Here is a 21,548-nt window from a genome sequence, read left to right as displayed (position 1 = left end):
AAAAAATATTCGTAAAAAAAAAATTACTATTTGTAATTTGCCGAATATTTGGATTTGGCACCACCCCATTAACTACTAAAACCACCATGCCAATTTGAATTTAGTTCAACTACTAGCAAGCTACTGCAGATTGTAGTTAAGCTACTAGTTTAATTACATGTAGTGAAACTACTCCCCATCACTGGTTATAACTTTAAACTTTATAAGATATTCATTTAACTATTTATTTTCTTATATAACAGCATTTAGACCTGCTGGCGTGTTTGTAGACTGTTAACTTGTATACTTGTCTAAAAAAAATACAAGCACCCACACACAATTCAAATAGCCTAAAGGTATTTTGTTTTGAGCTTAAGATAAATGAATGACTTACGGTCTAATTTCAGACATTTCTAAACATTTAAAGATCTCTGTTGAAGTGTTTGTAGCTTAAACCGTGTGCAACTTAGACAAAAAGGTCAGATACTGTTGGGTGGGTTCAGCTAAAGTGGGACACTTTTTTGCAAATGTGCTGGGACACCATCACAACAGATATTCACTTACTCCAGTCATGTTTTTGTGAAATGGCACAACCCTTCTTAACATAGGCCAGTTATATAAAGTTTTGAAGGGATTTGCTTATTATTTAAAAGTAAATATGAACCTTTTTCCCCTTGTTTTTTTCAGGTTTAGTGGGACAGCTTTTCTGCTAAAGTGGGACACTGAGCTACATTGTCTTGCCTGTTCATTTTTCAGACAAGACAATGTATTCTCTTTTAGAAAATTAATTTATGCCCTAGCAAGGAATCTCAACTTGGGTTGCTGCCCTGACTCAAGCAACTCCTCCTTATATCAATCCACTGGCTTATTTTGACTCCTTTTCTGTTCTTCCTAACTTGTTCTCTTTCTTTCACCTTCTGATATGTTTTGTGTTGATGCTTTATCTTCCCTTCTTAAGTTTTTGCATTCCTTTTTCTCCTTGCCTTTCCCTGAATGTATGGATATATATAGGAGACTCTTGATCTGATGTGAACTACAGTTAACAACTTCTGCACAACAGCTTTAAAATTTTGAGCCACTGTCTCAACAAACTTGTACATTATTAAACTAAAATATCTATTTTTGCAGAACATGAATACTATATGAAACACACTTAGAAAAGTACCCCACTCTACATGAAAGCACTGTGCCGCTAACACCTTCAGCAAGCGGGAAAGTGAGAAAAATACAGTTTCCAGGAAAAATAAAGACAATATTGAGCATTCTTATATTGAACTGTGATCAGAGTTAAATTCATTAAATATCATGGTTGCGATAGCTGGCCAATTTATATTTAAATCATGTTTAATAATGTTCTTTAAGGTCAAATAATTCATTTGTGTTTTCCTGAGCACATGCTAAACAGTCTCTGTTCAGTTGCAGCAATGCCGAACGTTACCACATCACACCATTAGCAATGATTGTTTGTTGCTCATGATTGTGACAAGGAGAGTTGTGGCTAAACTTCAGGATAGATAAAATGTGTTGGCTCTACCCAGTAAAACATACAAAGGCTTGAATGTCCCACTTATGCTGAAACCACCTTCTGTCAATACAAACCGACTCATATTCTACCTTCCTGTGTAAGAATGAGCTCTTTACAAAATATCTATCTGTCATCTTGGCTTCTTGTGCAGTTTAATATTATCAGGTGTGACAGTGAGATCTATTTTGTCAGATCTGATGTTTTGTATTACTGAATTGTGTTTTGAACTGTGAACAGAAGTCCACTTTGCATCCTGTGGAGACCGGGCCTGAGTGAGGAGCAAACAGGAAGCAGAAAACCTGGAGTGAAGTGGGAACAGAGTAAATACTGAAGGCTTTGACAACAATCTCTACGTGAATGGAAATTACCACCACTCCACTGCCTCGTCCTGCCAACCTTTATCTTGGGAGCTCAGTTTCCTTCCACAAGATTAGGTTTGGAAAACATCCACTTTAAAGTCAGTTTAGCCCTGCCAGAGATGTTCTGGACCAATCAGTTAATGTGTAGATAGAGATGTGACTCTCCACCCCTCCAAACCCCAAACATTGGGCAATGTTGATAATAAATAAAACTGGTAGCACTTTATGAACAATTCAAACCCTAATCGAGTGTACACCCATTAATTTGTCCACCTCCTGCAACTATGAACTACTTTCCAATGTGCTGGTGGATATTATACTGATAAAATCAGTGTGTATTTTCTGCTGAGCATAACTGTTAACTGTATATTGAGAACTGGGCTCAGGTGCAGGTTGTCTCCATAACTGTTGAGTAAAACCTGGAACCTCAACAGAACTGGAACGTAGACTCATGAAAAAAGTCCTGACAGCCAAATAACTCAGTAAATCTAAATAATGCACTAATAAATACTTAGTAGCGTTTTCAAATGTGAGTAATGTGAGGGAACTTAAGTTAAGTGTGCACAATGTATGCTTTACTGATAAATGTTAGAGTACTTGTCAGGAGACATTTGGACATTTTATAACACATGTTGTTTATTCTTGTTGAGCATGAATGTGCATCTGATATAGAACTCGGTGCATTATGATGGAAACATTTCCTTACGCAAGTGTATTCTTCATGATTGTACATTCACAATTCAATACTTGTTAATGTTGTCCAGTCATTGTGAAGTAAAGTGAAACTACCTATGATTCACTGATGTGAATATCTTGCTGTATTTCTTAGCAACAGCAGGGATGAGCGTTGCAAAATTAAACATCTTTTGAAATATAAACAGTAGTTGTGTAACTAACATATTTGCAGTATAAAAATGACAATGACAGTATAAAACCATTAAATTAAAATAAAAAAGAAACGGGTATCTAAAATAAAAAAAATACAAAATATCCTATAACTAAAAAAAAAGAGGAAAAATCTAAAACCTAAACTAGACACACAAATTGTGCTGAAGCCACTTGACACATGGCAAGTAGGAGGATGTGAAAGTGTTGAGGGCCTAGGAAATGACATTATGTAATTGCATGGTGAGTAATGTAGTAGCCAAGCTGTTAAGAGAAAAAACACTATAGGGACTAAAAATTTCTATCATGAGTCTCCTGACATTTATATATTGGCTGATAACAATTTTACAGTGTTTTTTAACTCATTTATTAACTGCTTATAAGCATGTACAAATCATTGACAGGCACTTTTCAAACTGTTCATAAATGTATTTTAAACTACTGAACATATGTGATTATATATGATTACAACTATATTATACTGTGAATGCTTCATAAGAAGGAGTTATATTATTTAACAGAGACATGACTAAAAACTTAAAATGTCCTTACATCTGTGTGATATTACCATGAAGGTTGATTATGTAACTGCAGGGTCTATATCTTGCCCCGTATTTATTTAGTTTTGACACCAGTCCCAGAACAGCTGATATATTTGTCCAGTTTGGAAATTGGAAGCAAAGTTGACAGGCCAGTTGAGAGTGGTGTGTTTGTTGACAGTGGTGTGTTTGTCCGGTTAGGAAAGGCTCATGATTATATCTGGGTGAAAGACAGAACCGTACAGTAACTCTATTGTCCAGCCCACTTGAAATGGCATCTGAGCTGATTCATCCACAGCTGGAGGATTTGTGTCATGATTTTAAATGATGGGGAAAAAAAGAAGAAACAAAGATAAAGAGATTAAACAATAGACAGGGCTGTTTGGAGGCATGGGGCAAAAATTGGCTGCCACTGTTATCCCAAAAATACCCATCAAGCAGTTCACACTTATAGATGCAGCTTCATTATACTTAGTTCCTATAGGGGAGAACGGGGTAACATGAGCCACTTTTTACATTTGATGATTTTACTGCAAAATGAAAGTGTATTTGTTTTAAATAATAGTTACTATATATACCTCAGGTTGTTGTGTATCCATGGAAATTAAAACAAGTTATCTAATTATTATGGTTTTAGAACAATGAGCCATCAAAAAAAGTTAGTCCTATGGCACAATTTACCCCAAGATAGGGGTAAAATGAGCATGGGGATGGGGTAAATAGTGCTACCATTAAATACTGATATAAAAATTACACAAAATCAACAAATTAATTATAAAATTAAAAATAATTTTGAACTTTATTAATGCCATTAATTTAACAAAGGCAAAAACTTGTACTTTTAAGTAAAACCATATGTTTGTGTCCTGTTGTTCAATCATCGCTGTAAACACTTTCAGTAAAGATTAAACTGTGATCTTTGTGTGTGAGCTACAGAAAGAATATGTGTGTAAATGTGCTTTTGTGTATACAGACAGGTGCCAAATTAAAGGAAAAACCAGTCCAGGTCTGAATGCTTGATCCCTACAGTGAGGGGATCTGGGGGCTCTGTTATGCTTTGGGGGGCATTTTGCTGGCATGGTTTGGATCAACTTGTCCCCGTAGAGGGAAGGGTAACTGTGAATCAATACAAAGTTGTTGTGAGTGATCACCTTTATCCTATGATGAAACATTTCTATCCTGATGGGAGTGGTCTCTTCCAGGATGACAGTGCCCCCATCCAGAGGGCACAAGGGGTCACTGAATGGTCTGATGAGTATGAAAATGATGTGAATCATATGTTATGACCTTCACAGTCACCAGATCTCAACCCAACTGAACACTTATAGGAGATTTTGGACTGACGTGTTAGACAGCACTCTCCACCACCATCATCAAAACACCAAATGAGGAAATATCTTTTTGAATAATGTTGTTCATCCCTCCAGAAGAGTTCAGAGACTTGTAGAATCAATGCCAAGGAGCATTGAAGCTGTTCTGGCAGCACATGGTGGCCCAACACCTTACTAAGACACTTTGTGTCGGCTTTTCCTTTAATCTTTAATTTGTCATCTGTTTGTATATACAGCATGTTTGTTTGTGGCTTAAATTTAACATTAGTCAACAATTAGGTATTTATTCATCAACATTGTAACACTTGTAACATGGATCAAACATGAACAGTGTCTCTAGCCTAAAATAATTTTTGGGGGTAAATTGAGCCATTGACTCAACTTGCCCCAACATCACTGGCACGTTTTACCCCACAACCTCTATTTTTACAAAACTGTTTCACACAGTGGCTCAGATCCACAGTTATGCTGAGTTTATGACCTTGTTTTGTAGCTTATACTGACTTAAATTAACATGTAATAATGTCCAAAACTGATCTTTTTTAATTAAGATACAAGACTGATAACTTTAGTAACATGATGAATTCACTTGGCATGACAAGAATCATTTTTTTGCTCTGTTTTGCCGACCGCTTTCTCCATGTGCTTGAGGCCAAGATGGATTGAGGAATGTGAACTATTCTTTCTTAATCTGTGGTCACATGATTACTTTTGCTTATGGTTACCTAGATAAAGGGGGTGGCTCATTTTACCCACTGGCTCTGTTTACCCTGTTCTCCCCTACTGGAACTTGATCCAGTTTAGGAACTTGATCAAACACAACTGTAGTGGTCAAGAATCAAAATCAAACAGAAATCAAACAGAATCAAAGGGCCACTGACGCACCAAGGGCATGTGGTGTACGCACACAAAAGAAGTCCTTGCAAAATTTTTGCATTTCATGGTACCTGCTGGTTCTCTTGCTCTGGTTAAAAACCATAGACCCACCCAGGTGCATGCTGGTCCTATACCTACCTACCTACAAAATTTCAGGTGCCCATAATGCAACGCAATTCACAAAATAAAATGAGAACTAAACTGAATTAAATATTCTAAACAAGCAAATAATTAAACTAAACAAATACCTAACAAAAAAAATACTATTGAAATCTAATCTTAAGTAAATAAATAAAAATCAAACAATACTAGTAATAAAATAACAACCAAAGTAATAAATAGCTCCTACAACAACTTTATTAGAAATATGCATCATGTGAGCATCCAACATCCTACTTTGTGAGCTGCAGCTTCAACCTCCCTGCACAACGCCCTCATGCAGCTGCCGGTTTTCTGTTTCCTGTTTTTTTCACGCTGCTGGTTTCATGTTTTATGTTTTTTTGTGATTGGTGGATTTCATAATGTGTGCATGTCTGTGTTGTTGCTCTGTGCTGTTTTATTGCGGAACTGTGCGGAGTCCAAAACAAATTTCCCCATGGGATATATAAACTAAAATAATTAAGGTGGGGAGACTGATACCTAAAATATTTATACTACAGACATACTACAATCTTGTTTCACATTAGATCGTGTTCTTGGCTCATGAACACTCTTAGTGCAGCACTTTTTGCTTCTCTACTGCTGTTGATGTGTCAATATGAGCAGCAACTGCCAACTATTTATCATCAAAACTGTCTTTATTTGCACGTGATATACTGTATATACAAAGAATCAAAATAAAATAGTAAAATGTAATGCCTAAGGTTTGGCAAATCACTCAGTAGTAATGAAAATGTAATAAGAAGCAGCCTATGATGCATTCACCTCATAAATCATGACACATAAGCAAACAAACAAAAAAAATCACAATTTTTTAAGCCTGTCTTAAAACAATAGTGTTGTGGAAAATTGCCTTGTCACTCAATAAACACACAAAAAGAGCATCAGCAGGTTTTGAAATAATGTAATTAAAAATACAGTCAGAAGTACGATGCAGAATATTTCTGAGAGAGAATATTTCTAAGATCCCCGTTTCACTCTACCAACCGGGCCGTCAGCCAGTTCTTAACTACTTCTGTCAAAGGTCAGTAAACAGGTTTTAAATAGGATCATGGCTCAAAGCTCCACTAGTCTAGGTGTAGGGTGTCTTCACAGATATACATTACAAGAATGACAACAAACAGGTATGTTATCAAGTTTCAGGAATAAACGAAAGATCTCCATTTATGTCCACAGTTTAAAAGGCAGTAGGCTAATATTGTAGATAGACACAGCAGGTCGGTGTGTGGACCAGGTATCAACTGACACAAATAACCTGCTTACAAGTGTCCTATAGATATCCTAGGTTTCATGTTGCAACCCAGCTGTCTTAAAGGGCATGACAATACAGAAAACAATAGGAGATAGATAGAGGAGAAAGATATATGAATGATTACCATTGTTAAATTACTTTCACAACAGTTAGGTGCCCAAATGAACATTGAAATAGTTTTTTATTGCCGTAATCACTCCTTCTATTCATACTGACCATTAGAAGATCTTTAAATATCTTTTGTCTCATCGCAACACTCTCACTCTCATGGACAATGATTTTCAGGACTTTGGACTTGGCGGTTGGCATAAACTGGTTTGTGACTACATCAGGATGGCGACCCAGGTAGTATATGAAAATGGTGATATGGATTTACATGACTAGATTCCAGTTTCTAGTGGGAGAGGACGAGGAAAGGGAGAAAAAAACGGGTGACGAAGTGAGCCGAGTCATTAAAGGAAGCTTTGAAGAGGACAGATCAGATGAAGACGGTAGAGTTGTTCGCAAAAAGGTTGTGAGAGAGGAATTTACAATAATCCTTAAATTCAGAAAGGAGGATGAGCGTGTTAATCTAAATCCGATAGTCGAGGGTATTGAAGAAGAAGAAGCTATGAGAGGTGGAAATGGCTACGATTTTGAGAGATGGAGGCTTGTTGGTAACATGTAAAACGGAAGAACAGAAAAATAAAGCTTTGCATATTGAAAGTATTTGCAAGAAAATGGTGTTAGGACCCCTCCCTTTCTGCCTGCAGTGGTTCAACTGACCACTTCCTACAGGAGTTTGTTGTCAGGGAGGGTAGTTAAGATAATATGGTGACACCTGTGTAGGTCTTAACCAAGGTTTTAACTACCTGCCTGGTCTCATTATCTCTCTCTCTCTCGGCTTCGCTCCACATCTCTCTGGGTTTTGGATTTGTTTTGACATTTTTGCTGAATACACATTTCTTTTTGTAAATAGTTATGTTGTTTTATTTCTAATAAAACATTCAATTGGCACATTAACCTGACTTATCTCCTCTCTTTATCACATGCATTGAGCCTGTGTGTGACAAGTGGGGGCTCGTTCGGGATCAGGAGTAGATTAGCTTTAGCATAATTCGGCCTGTTCTGGTAAACTGGCCTGGATTAAGTTGGTGTGTTGCAACCTTCTGTGACAGGCAGCTGCTACTGTTTTGGTTTGTGTTGTAGGAGTGTAGACTGGTTCATTGTTGTCAGTGAAAGGATTCTGGGTAAGAGTAGACTGACGGGGACTGATAACAGGTATTTCTATAGATAAAGAGAGATTGCTAAAAACAATTAATGGCAAAAGGGTTGATAGCTTTTCTGTTCTTTTGGAGTTTCAGGAGTCTGTACTTCCAGAAAAAGTTACAATTGGATATATCCCTCACCTGCTTCTCTGTTACAAATGCCAGAGGTATATAACAGCAGTTTGCAAAGGAAAGCAGAGGTGTCCCAAATGTGGAGGTGATTATAGAGTTAAACACTGTAGAAATAATGTGCAGCATAAATGTTGTAATTGTGGAGGCCAACGCAGGATAACTTATGGTGATTGTGAAGTCAGGAAGACGGCTGTGGAAATTGAGCAAGTGAAAGCTGTTGACAACATAAGTTATGAAGAGGCAGTAAAGAGGGTAAAGTTCACCAATTTTAAAGATCATAAGTAGCTCAAATAGAGAAAACTAACACAGCACTGACAGTGGATAAGATGATTTTGTTCATTGCCTATGTAATCAATTGTATCAATCAAGTCAAACACAAAAGAGAAAATTAAAATAATTGTGAATTGTGAAGTTTTTGGGTATAAAAGATGTATCCTGGGAGTATATAAATAAAAGATAAGACAATCTGATTATTCTACAATGAAATGCAAGAAGTTTAATCGCAAGTGGCCAAGAGTTTAAAGGATGCATTAAAGATCTTACAAAGAAACCGGAAAACATATGTGCTCAATAAACCTGGTTTAAGCCAATGTTAGACTTTGTTATTAAAGGCTATGATTGTATCCGCAGAGATAGAAATGAGGGCAGTGGAGGAGGGTGTATGATATTTTTAAAGGAATAAATACAATATAGAGATCTGGGTAGAGGAACAGAGTTGGCATATTTAATAAGGACAAGAAAGAAGAAGGACAATAACAAAGGAAATGAAGTGGCAGATAAGGTTGCAAAAGAGGCCACAAAAAATAATCACATTGATTTGGCAATCAGCTTCAGCAAGACAGAAATCAGGAGCATTATTAAACAGAGACGGAAAGGTGAAGGAAAAGTGGCAAAAGCGATGCGAGGAAGAGAGGAAAGGACGATGGTTTTACAGAGTTCAAAGGAAAGTGGGAGAAAGAGATGAGATAATAATATCAAGATTTAGATTTGGACACACTGGACTAAACATTACACTGTTCAAAATAGGTAAACATAATATAAGTGGATGTGAATGCTGTGGGTAAGAAGAAACAGTAGAGCATGTTATGCTACACTGTCAGAAATATGAGGCAGAAAGAAGGCATCTAATTCAAAACGTCAGAAACATAAAAGTACACTTTGATCTAATAGATATTCTGCAAAACAACTCAAGAAATAAGTGTTATTTCAGCATCTTAGACTAACTAATTTGAGAATATTTGAGTTTTTTAAAATAAATATTGTGAATACCACATTGTGATCCACACTCCATACCAGTTGGTGGCGGTAATGCACCAATTCGTTGTTTTCCAACCGCCAACAAACCTCAAAGAAGAAGAAAACCCTCCTCTTGTTCTGCTGCATTGATCCCATTGATCCAACAGCATCATGAAGAAATTGCACTTCCTGTTTTCCACCGCGGGAGGCAGTAACGGCCACTAACGGCTCTGCGCAGGCGCAGTGGCACTTCACACAACCGCAACAAGCAAACATGGCGGCGGCCGTCGACAGTGTTGTGAAAGTGTAAGTTTACATTTATTTCTTGTGAGAGTAAAATGACCAGTCATACAGGGGCGAATGTGTAATTGGTTAATCATTGTTTTGCTGTAAAACGCAGGAGAGTGTAAACAGCTAGAAACATCACGTATCCCTCAATACAATGTTTGTCCCAAGAGGATAACGTTATCCGCGGAGCTGCGGTTAGCTTGTTAGCTGTGGGCAAACAGAAATGAGGCGTCGTGGAGCTACATTTCAGCCGCTACTCATTCAATAACTGAACTCCTCAGGATTGTGTATACATGGTGTGACACACAATATTACCAAACTGTTGCTAGTCGCCCGCCAGCAGACGAAGGAGAGTGTTAATTTGCTCTAGTAACCTGTCAGCTTGGCGGGCGCTTTGTTGTTGAGAGGCTCGCTAACAATCAACCTTTTGTTCCTACGTCCCTCCGCCGGAGCTGTCGGTGTGAAGGGTCGTACTGAAGTCATATTTTGGTAATATATGTGTGAGTTCATTCAAGATCTTACAGTCAAAGCTACAGTCTGTGAGCAGCCCTGCTATAACAATGCGACAAATGGTGAAGCCGAGAATTAATACTGTATTTGAGAGGAAGGGCACTCACCCCCCAGTACCATACTGTGATAATTACTCCTCATCGATACGGCGAAGATTGCTGCCGTGTCCTAAATATAATAATGTTAAAGATATTACAAAGCGGTGGAAGTGAGAATGATGAATTACATTGTATGAGGACGTTGTAATATGCAGGCAAAGTAGCAGTGGCTCGTCCAGAAGAGCCATTTGCAGTGATTACACACTGCAGCAAACAAAAAGCCAATCTGTGTGATCCCATAATCAGAGAAGTTTGATATGTGCAGCCACATAACCACTCAAGAAAATGTGTTTTAACGTGAAAACGAGCTTTAATGTGAATGTATACATTTTTTTTCCCAACTCTTAATAGAGTTTGAGTTTAACATTCGATAAATGATCATAGACTGATAGATTTGATATATTTGAGCTGATATTAACTTATTGCAGCTATGTTGGTATCTGCATACGAGTCGACAGATTGAAGTACAGAAAGGCCAAATATATTTTTGAGGTGAAAACAGTGTTTTGCAGTTGATAGAGAACTTTATTAATCCCAAAAGAAATTAAAGCGTTACAGCAGCCACTTGACCTAAATTAAAATACAAATACAATGAGGTAGGTAAAAGAAAAAAAAATTCAATTAAAGGCTAAATTATATACAGTAACTAAATATACTAACTGAATATAAAAATGAATAAAATAGAAGATAAATAACTGCAACAATTAGACCATTAATCGATTAGTTGTCAACTATTAAATTAATTGCTGACTCTTAATTGTTTGAGTCGTCGTTTAAGACAAAAATTTGTCCAAATTATCTGGTTCCAGCTTCTAAAATGTGAATATTTTCAGGTTTCTTTAGTCTTCTGTGGCAGTAAATTGAATACTTTTGGGTCGTGGACTGTTGGTCGGGACAAAATAAGACATGTGAAAACTTCATCTTGGCCTTTGTGAAACAGTGATATATCTTTCAACATTTTCTGGACCAAACAACTAATTGAGAAAATAATCGATAGATTAATCAATTAATGAAACTAATTATTAGATGCAGCCCTACAATTTTTATTAATTTAACTCTGTTGAATCAGTTTAATTCTGCCATATTTATCCAGAAGTTATTATTAACAGCCTGTCCTGCTCTGTGGTATTTGACCTGTCAGTGTCCAACTTCCACATTTCAGGCTGGGCGAGCAGTATTACAGAGATGCCATGGAGCAGTGTCATAGTTACAACGCTCGTTTGTGTGCCGAGCGCAGCATCCTCATGCCCTTCCTGGACTCTCAGACTGGTGTGGCCCAGTCCAACTGTTACATCTGGATGGAGAAGAGACACCGGAGCGCAGGTATATAATTAGCGCTGAATGATAATTCATTATTATCATTTATATTTATCATGATGATAGAATCATATGTTATTTACAAATACTATCAAACAAAACAAGTTATAGAAAGGTCTTGTTTTACCTGCTTGTAGACGTTTTCTGATGTAATGCATCACAGTGGAACACAGTTAATTGCATTGAACATAAAACTGATTTTCTATATGTGATTTTTAAATATTTTTGTCATATCGATTCGTGATGTACATCAATAAAATAGGGGCATGCCATCTGTGCAGAACACAAACCTTACAAGACACAAAAGGGCTAATTTATTCTCAGGGTATTTTCAAAGTGCCATATATCACACTGAGACTTACTTCACCTGTTGGTTCCTCCGTTATTACTGCTGTGTGACATCAGGTGTAGCTCCAGGGCAGCTGTACACCTACCCAGCCCGTCGCTGGAGGAAGAAACGGCGTTCTCATCCCCCCGAGGACCCCCGCTTGGCTTTCCCTTCTCTCAAAGCAGGTATCACAACTGGTTGAACTTTTCCTGTCATGGAAACAGCGAAGGCGTTGGGTTCATTCATGCTGGTATAACTTTACCATTAAAATGTTTTATATCTGTTTATTGCCCCATGAGTAGGTCTGTTTTCACATTTGTGTCCTGATGTGCGAGCATAACTATTTTGCTGAATGTGTGTAGCAGATTTGGATTTGGGTCTGAAGCGTGATGCTTTGGGGGCGGTGGATGGCAGCAGTCTGGAGGCCCTGCTGAAGGGGGAGCCCCTTGATAGGAGGAGTGGAGTGACGGACCTCCGCGGCCCTGAGGATGATGCAGCCACTGTGGAGCCTCCTGCCACCTCTACGACCACTCACACGTCCTCTGGGCGTATCCGCAAGGTCAGACTCAAAGTTGGCTTAACACTCTTCTTTCCCTCCAAATCAGTCACAGTTTGTAGTTGGAATGACAGATTTCTCCTCCAAATCTTTTCTCATCTATTGATAATCTTTAGCCACAATTGAAATGTTTTCCTTTTCGGTTAAATCATGTACGTTTTTCTCCATCCTCTTTAAACATGATGTAAATGTCAAATCATCAAACTGTATCCTCTAACTACTCCTCCAGTCTGCTGAGATCTCCAGATTGTCAACGCAGCTACACAGCCAAACCACATATCCACTGGCAGACTGCCTTAATGTTTTTTAACCTAATATATAAAACTGACAACAAACAATGAACAATAACAAATTACCACAGCTCTTCTACAGTCATTCTCATATCACATGAATTCCACAGCAAATTATACAATCCTTTGTAAAGGTAAAATTTGTCTAGTCAGATGTTCAAAACATTGGAACAGACAACTGTGCGTCCTAACTTAGTATTTTCTTTTACTAGCGTACAGGAATAAACTTCTGTGACCCTCCTTTGACACAAAATAATTCTTAATCAACAGAACACACTGTCAGCAGTTTTCAGAGTTTCTTTACTATTAAGTAATTTCAAAGAAAAACTGTTTCTGGAAAGACTAATTGATGTAGAGTCTTTAAAATGTCATTTTTCATTGAAGTGAGGTGAGCACCACTAACAAAACTCCTTTCATCCACCTCGAACTCAGAGACAAATTAAATCGGATTTATCTGCACAGCTAGATACCAAGAGACATAGTATGAAAATAGTTGTTTTAAAAGCTTTAAAAGTATCATTGAAATAACATTTTACAAAAGTCATTGTTATTGATTAACTCACAGTGTGAGCTATGTTATCATTTCAGCACTGTTTGACTGTCTGTCCTTACTGCCTGCATCAGCAACATCTTTATAAAGTTAGTATGTATAGAGATGCAGGCACAGCTGGTGCTCTGGTAGTCTAATGGTTAAGACGCATGCTACATAACTGCAACGTCTGCGGTTAGAATCCAGCAGTTGACGTTTGTTGCATGTTGCCCCCCCCCATCTCCATCATTTCCTGTCATGTCTATACTGTCCCTGGCATTAAAATGCCCCAAAACATATTTGAAAACAAATGTAGAAGGTATGTAGGAAATATCTGAACAAACTTCTTACCAAGCATCAAACTCTAAATGATGGTTCAGAGGTAATGAAGAGTTCATACAGTGAGACCTAATCCAGACCCTCTCACCGCAGAGAGTCCTGGACCACGACGACTACTTGGATGACCTTGACGATGAAGACTTTGAGGACGAGACCCCCAAGAGGCGAGGCAAGAGCAAGTCCAAGGTGAGTGCTGTATCTTAATCTGCAGTCAGGTCCACCTTAGGATGCCAGAGGTATGATCACGGGTCAGTTTAAGCGCTGGAGCCAAAGCTTCAGCACATATTGATGTTTTATTTCACCAAATGTCACAGCTTTTTCTGGCTTTCATCAGAAAACACATGAACATGCAAATACATATGTAAATGTTTAGCGCTTTTCTCTCAGTATCACCGTACATCTCAACTGTAACGTGTTCTCCATGGGTTCTTCAGGGTCGCAGTGACAAAAATGGCAAGAAGAAAACGGAGGCTGCAGCTGCAGCGCTTGAGGAGAGGGACAAACCTTACGCCTGCGACAGTGAGTACAAGCTTCCTGCGTAGCGCCTGTGTGTGTGTGTCATGCATGTCGGCAAGAGAGGCTTTTGCTTTTCCCCTTGAAAGACAAAGACAAGCCTTCTGCTATGCATGGTGAGATCTGAAAGACCCCATCTGGAACTAAAGTTTGACAATATAGAAATTGAAAAAGTTGCCCTGCTGGATGCATTTTGTTGTTTTTTTTTGTTTTTTGTTTTTTTCCCCCCTCTGAGATGCCACTCCGTGTGTGCTGTATAACTTCCTGCTGGCCATAGCTCACTGCGCAAATGCTCACCTCCGCTGTATGTACTAGCGCGTCAGTCAAAAATTAACCTTGTTTTGAAAAAAAAAAACCTCCATAAATAAAGCCGGTTGTGGGTTGATGTTCGGCGCTGTTTTCTTGTTCCACCTTGGGCCTTTTTGGACGGTAGTTAGCCGCCATCACCATAACACTCTTGTATCACCGTGTGTGTGTGTGTCAGTCTGTGGGAAGCGCTACAAGAACCGTCCTGGCCTGAGCTACCACTATACACACTCTCACCTGGCCGAGGAGGAGGGCGAGGACCGCGAGGAGATCGAGGCACCACCCACTCCTCGCCAGCCTGAGGAGCAGAAGAGTGAGTCACTCTCTAGTGCTGAGAGAGAGACAGAGAGAGGGGCGGGAGGTTTGGTTGCATGCGATGTAGCATGTGTGTGTTTATAAAAGGGAAGTCTCTCTCTCATTCTTTTTTTTTTTTTTTTGCTCTTTTCATTTTTTGATTTTCATAATTTTGAATCCCAAATTTGGGATTAGACTCAATGTTCCTGACTGAAACATGCTTGCACAGTTGGGATTCCTGGCTTTTTTTTTTTTTTTTTTTTTTTTTTTCCCAGCATATCATCCATCTTTTTTTTTTCCCCCAACATATCCATCGCATTGCTTTTCTTTTCTGCACGCGACACCGTGTTTATCAAATTCATTCAACAAGTGCGTGTTGTTAGTTGTCACACATTCATTAGTTTGGGTCATGAGTCAATACATCATCAGTTACAGTAGTTTCTCAGATAAAGGGGTGTTGTCGGCTGACGTGTCGGGAAAAGGTTTGTGAAACTGCAAAAATATTTGATTTGTAAAATATATTTTACTGAAGTTACACAATAAGTGAGTCCTGTTTTGATATATTCATCCGGAGGAAGTTAGTGGTATTCAACTGGTTTTCCATGATAGCCCAGTTTAAAGTGACAGTGTTAATGTGCACTGAACGGTTTCTTCACTCATTCTCCTGCTCAGCAACTAAGAAGGGTCCAAACGGACTGGCGCTGCCCAACGATTACTGCGACTTCTGTCTGGGAGACTCCACCTTAAACCAGAAGACCGGCCAGTCAGAAGAGCTGGTATCCTGCTCAGACTGTGGACGCTCAGGTACGAGCCTGTCATGTCTCTTTCCATTAACAGACTGTTTGTTTGCTAAGCCCTGCCCGCCATAGTTACTGTTGCTACACCTGTCAGGCTTTCCGTTCTGTTGTTACAATGAAAACGGTGATGAAGCTTTAAGTCCAGACATGGCGACTGTCGCTAGTGGATTTTATCAGCTGCAGCTAGCTAGCAGAAACACTATTAAAAACTGTCTCTGGCTGAGTTTTAATGTTTCCAGCTGACTTGTTTTAAAAGGAGATTCTTGTAGGAAGGGTCTTAAATATGCACTTGATGGCTACACGCACATTGTGCTAAAAGACTGAGGCTAAAGCTGAAAGATGATGATCCATGTAGAAGAAATACAGAAACAGCATCGTTCTTGTGTTGCAATGTAGAGCTACTTAGTCCTCATATTATTAGTACGATAATGAAAAACGTCCTCTCCTTCCTCCAGGCCACCCAACATGCCTGCAGTTCACACCTGTGATGATGGCTGCAGTGAAGACCTACCGCTGGCAGTGCATTGAGTGCAAGTGCTGCAACGTCTGCGGCACCTCAGAGAATGATGTGAGCACCTTTATGATACTGCTGCTGCTGAAGAAAATGTTGATTTTTTTTTTTTTTTTTAAAGTATCTTTCTGTTGTCCCTTTTACTTCTTGTCACTGGTCACTGAAGTAAGTCTCACAGCAGTCATGGTAGAACTTGCAGACGGTACTGCAGATACCATTTTGCTGTGAAAGAATGTTGGCAGTGTTGCGGTATATACAGATGTAAAGTTTGTTTTTACAGCAGCTCATGAAACCAAGAGAAAAACGTCCTTACACTCAGTGTTATTGCAGCTTTTGCATGTTTTGTCTTGCCTAGAACACAACCTAATACCTTAATAACAGCCTTTTCTTCTCATTCCTGAGTGTGAGTTCATAACTGCAGGATATGTCAGGCTGACAGTGGTTTTGTCTGCTTTTTGTCCAACCAAAATCTGTCCCCGTTGAGACAGACAAATGCACATACCGTCCAAGAGTGTGAATGTCAGACATGTAACAAAACTTGCAGCAACCTGCTAGCAGGGTAGTGACAGATGATGGAAAAAGTCAACAATGTGGTCTAATCCTTTAAAAACATCAAAATCAGTCAGTCAGTCCCCTGAATATTCGATTACTCTGCACTGTCTTCATAATATTACACTTTAATTTTTTAAACTTACACAAATCAAGCAGGAGGACAATTCATTTTACATAATGAAAATCTTAAATAAATGAATTAAGTCATTAGCTATCTGCTAGTTTTCTTGAATCCTAGTTGGTGGTTTTGCTCTATTAGAATTGAAGTGCATGAAATCAAGCTTTAGTTTGGCCTTTAGTCCAGTTTTTTTTGGGTGTGTGTAGGCGGGAAGTCTGTCTCACAATCTGTGCCTGCTCAGTTATCTCTTCTTGTCTAATTGGTTGACTGAAATTCACTCTGACCTTTTTGTAGGACCAGCTGCTGTTCTGTGACGACTGCGACCGAGGCTACCACATGTACTGTCTAACTCCCCCCATGACTGAACCCCCAGAGGGTAAGTTGACACTCAACAAGTTAAACAAGAGTCATGTGCACTGTGTTGGTCGTACCTGATATCATCACTTAGTCCAGGGTTACAGTCAGAAGCCATGAAGGTCGCTGCCCAGATTGTCCAAGGTCATCTTAATGATACGCCACGTCCCATCCGGTCTGATCTGATAGGTCGATCAGACTGTCACGTGTATAGGTTAGAAGATGACTGATTGGGGATAAGGTTGGGGACACGTTGTCTTGTTCCATCACTCCCTGAAATATTTAAAAGTAATCTACTGTTAAGAAAATGCTGACAATAACAGCTGACTTGCTGACCTCAGTTGCCAAATATATTGTGTTTGTGACCCTTCACAATAAAATCTGCCCTGTATTTGCCACTTAAATGGTTTTAATGTGAAGCAACTGAAGTAGGAACTGTTGGGTTTGCATTAAAAGTGATTTAATACAGCTCTGGTGAACAGTGGTCCGCTCACGTTTTTCTGGCCCTGATCGGAGTACTTTAATATAATACTGGCTTGATTTTCTGATTCTGAGTCCGATCCAATATCCTATATTTACCTAGCAGAAGACATGTGGAGCGACTTAATCCAAATACTGAATGTCCTGGTTCCAAAAACTATTAAATTGATCAGCTTAAATTATTGATACGTGAATGGATGTCTAACTGGAGAATGCAACTCCTGAAATTGATGATCCTCTAGAGAGATGACGTCTCACTCTGTTGGGGTGGTTCGAGATACAGAAACACTCAGAAATTGAAAAGCGGTGTTAGAGAGTGGAAATTCTTCCCTCACAAATGATCCTCGGCTGAGTACAGACACAAACTTGCAGAGAGAAAATAGCCAATGATTAATTTTGGCCTGCTGTCAACTCACAGCAATAATGTTAAGTAGCGTTGGTTGATGTGATTTGTAACTGTCGACGTTTATGTTAACTGGTGAAAGTGATCGTCAAACACAGACTACTGGACACAAGACTTCCGTGGAGGGAAACTTTAATCACTAAATTTTAGATGCAAGTTATTTCAACAGCACATTGTACAGTAACGAGGCTGATCTCATTGTGTTTGTGTGTTTTTGCAGGGAGCTGGAGTTGCCACCTGTGCCTGGTTCTGCTGAAGGATAAAGCCTCCATATACCAGCAGAACCAGAGCTCCACCCCAGAGTGACATCACATCCACCACCACCACCCCCCCAGTCCCGCCCCCTCTGCAACGGGACCCCACCCCCGAGCAAAAACGTCAGACCTCCTCTCTCAGGACAGAGTTTCAGGCTCTGTCCAGCTGTAGCTGAGCCAGACTGCAGATCGGCTTCACAAGTGTCGACCGGGGGGACTCAAAACCAAAACAGACCTCAGACCAGTCAGCGTGGGGATCAAACCGTCACTACCAACCTGCCTGCAAAGCCCCCCGAGGCTTGCTGTCCAACAAGTAAATATTGTGCGTGTATATACAGTGTAGACACACACACACACACACACACACACACACACACACGCACACACTCTCTCTCCTGGACTGTTACACACACTAGATACAGAGACAAGAGAGCATGCAGTAACCATAGTAACTGCTGTCTCCATGGGAGCTCCCAGGAGCAAACGGATTAGCATCACAGCTAATTATCTGCACCCTTTCACACTCAAAGACACAGTGTGGACTGTGGAGACCACAGTTTGTTTGTTTTTTTTTCTGCCAAATTATCTATTTTTATTCCCTGGATGTGGGGAACAGAAAACATCACCACATACTGTATATGTATTTTCAAAATGAATCCTGTTGTCAAGGAGTATTATTATTATTATTATTATTATTATTATTATTATTATTGATAGTACTGTTCTGGTTACTAGTGGACTTTTGTAGTGACATTTGTCTGTGTACTTTTGTCTCATCCATCGGAGCATTTATCTGTTCGATGAGGTTTCCCTTAAGGGGAGCCGGTCAGTGCCAAGGTCCATCGTCACAGGAAATGACACACGACAACGACCAGTCACTCTGCTCCACGCAGAGCTTTTCATCATCACTTAAACCAGCTTTGTTTCATTCCACATCAAAGATGGTCAAAACTGAGTCTTAAGTTCCTGCCAACAAAAAAACAACAACTTTTTTTTTTTGGCTTCGACTCGTTAAGCTGGTAGCACAAAATCTTTGGCCTTGCTACTTTAACCATCTTTTAATTGCTGATTCCGTTATTTAACGAAACACTACAACACTGAGCATACACTGTAAGTCGGTTGAGCTCATGAGACTAAAACATTCATCACATTTTCTACATTATTTCCTCATCCGACAGAGCTACATTGTCTTATATGGGAAAAACAAGATTTTTTTTTTTGAGAAGTTAGATAATGCTGTTCTTATCGGGGGAAACTGATACTGGTTCCATATTTTAGCCTGCTGTGTGTTCAATATATGAAAGTTGTAACCATGAAGGCGCATTCCTTTTTCTCAGAGATGTCTTTTGTGCTAGCGTTTTTAGAAACCAGTTTGGCAGCGACGTCAACCTTCACACGAGTCATTTCTTAAACAGCCGCTGTCAAACTGATCACACACACACACACAGTCGATGACAAACTGTAGCTGCTTTTATCATTCGTCACACTGAGGCAGATTTGCATGCAGATTGCACCTGTATGAATGCACACACACATCAGTTGGTTTTTTTTTTTGGTTGTTTTTTTTTTTTTTTTTTTTTTACATTTTATATAACCTGTTATGTCATTGGTATTGGGAGTTTTTTCTAGTAGAATTTTGTAAAGTCTATGGTATAGCAAACACTTCAAGTATATAGCTCCTAATGCATTCTATGTACTGTATTGACTTTTTCTATTTTTGTTATGACTGTGACATGTTTGAATTTATTTGATTATTCTGATATGTCCGACCTCCATTATGAGTATTTGTAAAATGATGTACTTTGTTGTACTATTTTTATTTTTTACATTTCTTTGGTAATGAAGCCGATTTAGCCTGACTGAAATAAAAATCACTTTGAATTTGAATCTTGTGTCCATTGTTGTTTTTCAGCATTCAGTAAAGTTAAACAGAAATTTTTGTTTTGATCAGCGGATGTGGTGCTCATGACCTGCTTTTAATATGTTGGTTTGATAGAGAGAAAGATCAAATGAGCCACAAAACACAAGAAAAACCTCAGTTTATTAGTGGTGTGTGTTTCCTGGCTTCAGCACTTGGACAGCTCCCTTCTCTTTAGCCAGGCTGTGGAGCTGTCCGTGGTGCTGAAGTGCAGCAGGTACAACCAGACCTCATCTTCAACTGTGATTCTGACTTAGACCTTGTTGGTCTGTGTCTCATCCATAATGCTGCTTCATGTGAAACCTATTTTACTATTATCCTTCACTATTTGTTTTTTTACTGCTTGTTTTCTACAACTACAACTAAAGCAGTAAATTCCAGAGAAATACAGTCCAGACTGTAAGTGACATTTTTTGTCCTTTAGCACATTCAGTTTGAAATAAAAATATGGATACTAAATTGAAGAGCCAAGCCTTAGCTTTAATTTGAGTAGGTTTATATTAACATGGAAGGAACTGTAAGGAGATAAAACCCTTTGAACACATAGTGCCCAAGGTTTAGGGGTTCAAACGTAACTGGATGTTTCTACTAAATGTTAAATAAAAGCTGTGTGTTGTTTCACCATTAGTTCATCCACAAAAGAGCTCAGACGTGGCTCAAACATGATCTGAGAGCTGCAATTTAGATTGAGGTGGAGTTTTCTGTTAATATGAGGAGTAAATACTGTCTGGACTGTTTTGTTTTATCAATATATGGTTAATCTCAGTGGAAGAATAGGTTGAATTTGTTATTTCAAGTTATTTCAGTCATCATCCTTTATGTTTATGACAATACTTCCCAACCACTGAGGCCAGAGTCAACATGTCTTATTACTACAGCAGCATGTCTCTGTGATTAGCTCCTCCACTCTTGTTGAAAATGTGTTTTGTCTATGAAATAGCTATTGTAGTGACTAGCTGCACTGAAAACCTGATGGACGAGATGTCTCGCTTAACTATACAACTTTATAAAAGATACTGAAATGTGCTTCTTTTAAGTATAGTTTTAACACATCATGCATCTTTTTTGCTTTCCTTTGGTTTAATCATGTAATTGATGATACATTTGATGGAGTAAATGCAGACACTGTTTGGAGTTCAGCAGATAAAAAACATAACAGCCACGCTACTTTGGATCGATTCCTAACGTGCGTCTTGTCTGATTCTTGTCAAATTTACCACGTTAAATTCAAGTGCAAGTGGGGCAAATTTCAAAAAGATCATCAGTTAGAGCA

At 38.9% G+C, this 21,548-nt stretch overlaps 1 protein-coding gene across 3 annotated transcripts; it reads left to right on the top strand.

Moving 5' to 3' along the window:
• The first annotated feature begins 9,720 nt into the window (after positions 1-9,720).
• Positions 9,721-20,244, top strand: dpf2l (D4, zinc and double PHD fingers family 2, like). 3 transcript variants are annotated; one of them, XM_044363326.1, is made up of 11 exons: positions 9,721-9,826; positions 11,579-11,739; positions 12,139-12,246; positions 12,427-12,620; positions 13,869-13,961; positions 14,210-14,294; positions 14,773-14,907; positions 15,561-15,692; positions 16,141-16,253; positions 17,161-17,242; positions 18,324-20,244. In XM_044363326.1, exons 1-11 carry the CDS (start codon positions 9,795-9,797, stop codon positions 18,407-18,409), a joined length of 1,221 nt encoding a protein of 406 aa, XP_044219261.1. In that variant the 5' UTR covers positions 9,721-9,794; the 3' UTR covers positions 18,410-20,244. The 3 variants fall into 3 exon arrangements, with proteins under 3 accessions (XP_044219261.1, XP_044219260.1, XP_044219262.1); XM_044363325.1 differs by having other exon boundaries at positions 12,424-12,620; XM_044363327.1 differs by lacking the exon at positions 14,773-14,907 and having other exon boundaries at positions 12,424-12,620.
• Positions 20,245-21,548: the final 1,304 nt, after the last annotated feature.

The sequence above is a fragment of the Thunnus albacares genome, chromosome 10 (genome assembly GCF_914725855.1).
Source record: "Thunnus albacares chromosome 10, fThuAlb1.1, whole genome shotgun sequence".
NCBI classification, from domain to species: Eukaryota; Metazoa; Chordata; class Actinopteri; order Scombriformes; family Scombridae; genus Thunnus; species Thunnus albacares.
Note: the sequence above shows the minus strand (reverse complement) of the source record. Positions and strands in the feature narration are given on the sequence as shown.

Excerpts from the sequence above, each read along its gene's own strand:
- dpf2l (XM_044363325.1), top strand. The coding sequence starts at position 9,795 with ATGGCGGCGGCCGTCGACAGTGTTGTGAAAGT. Across the intron at positions 14,295-14,772 it reads CAAACCTTACGCCTGCGACA|TCTGTGGGAAGCGCTACAAG; the intron begins GTGAGTACAAGC and ends TGTGTGTGTCAG. Across the intron at positions 14,908-15,560 it reads CCAGCCTGAGGAGCAGAAGA|CAACTAAGAAGGGTCCAAAC; the intron begins GTGAGTCACTCT and ends TCTCCTGCTCAG.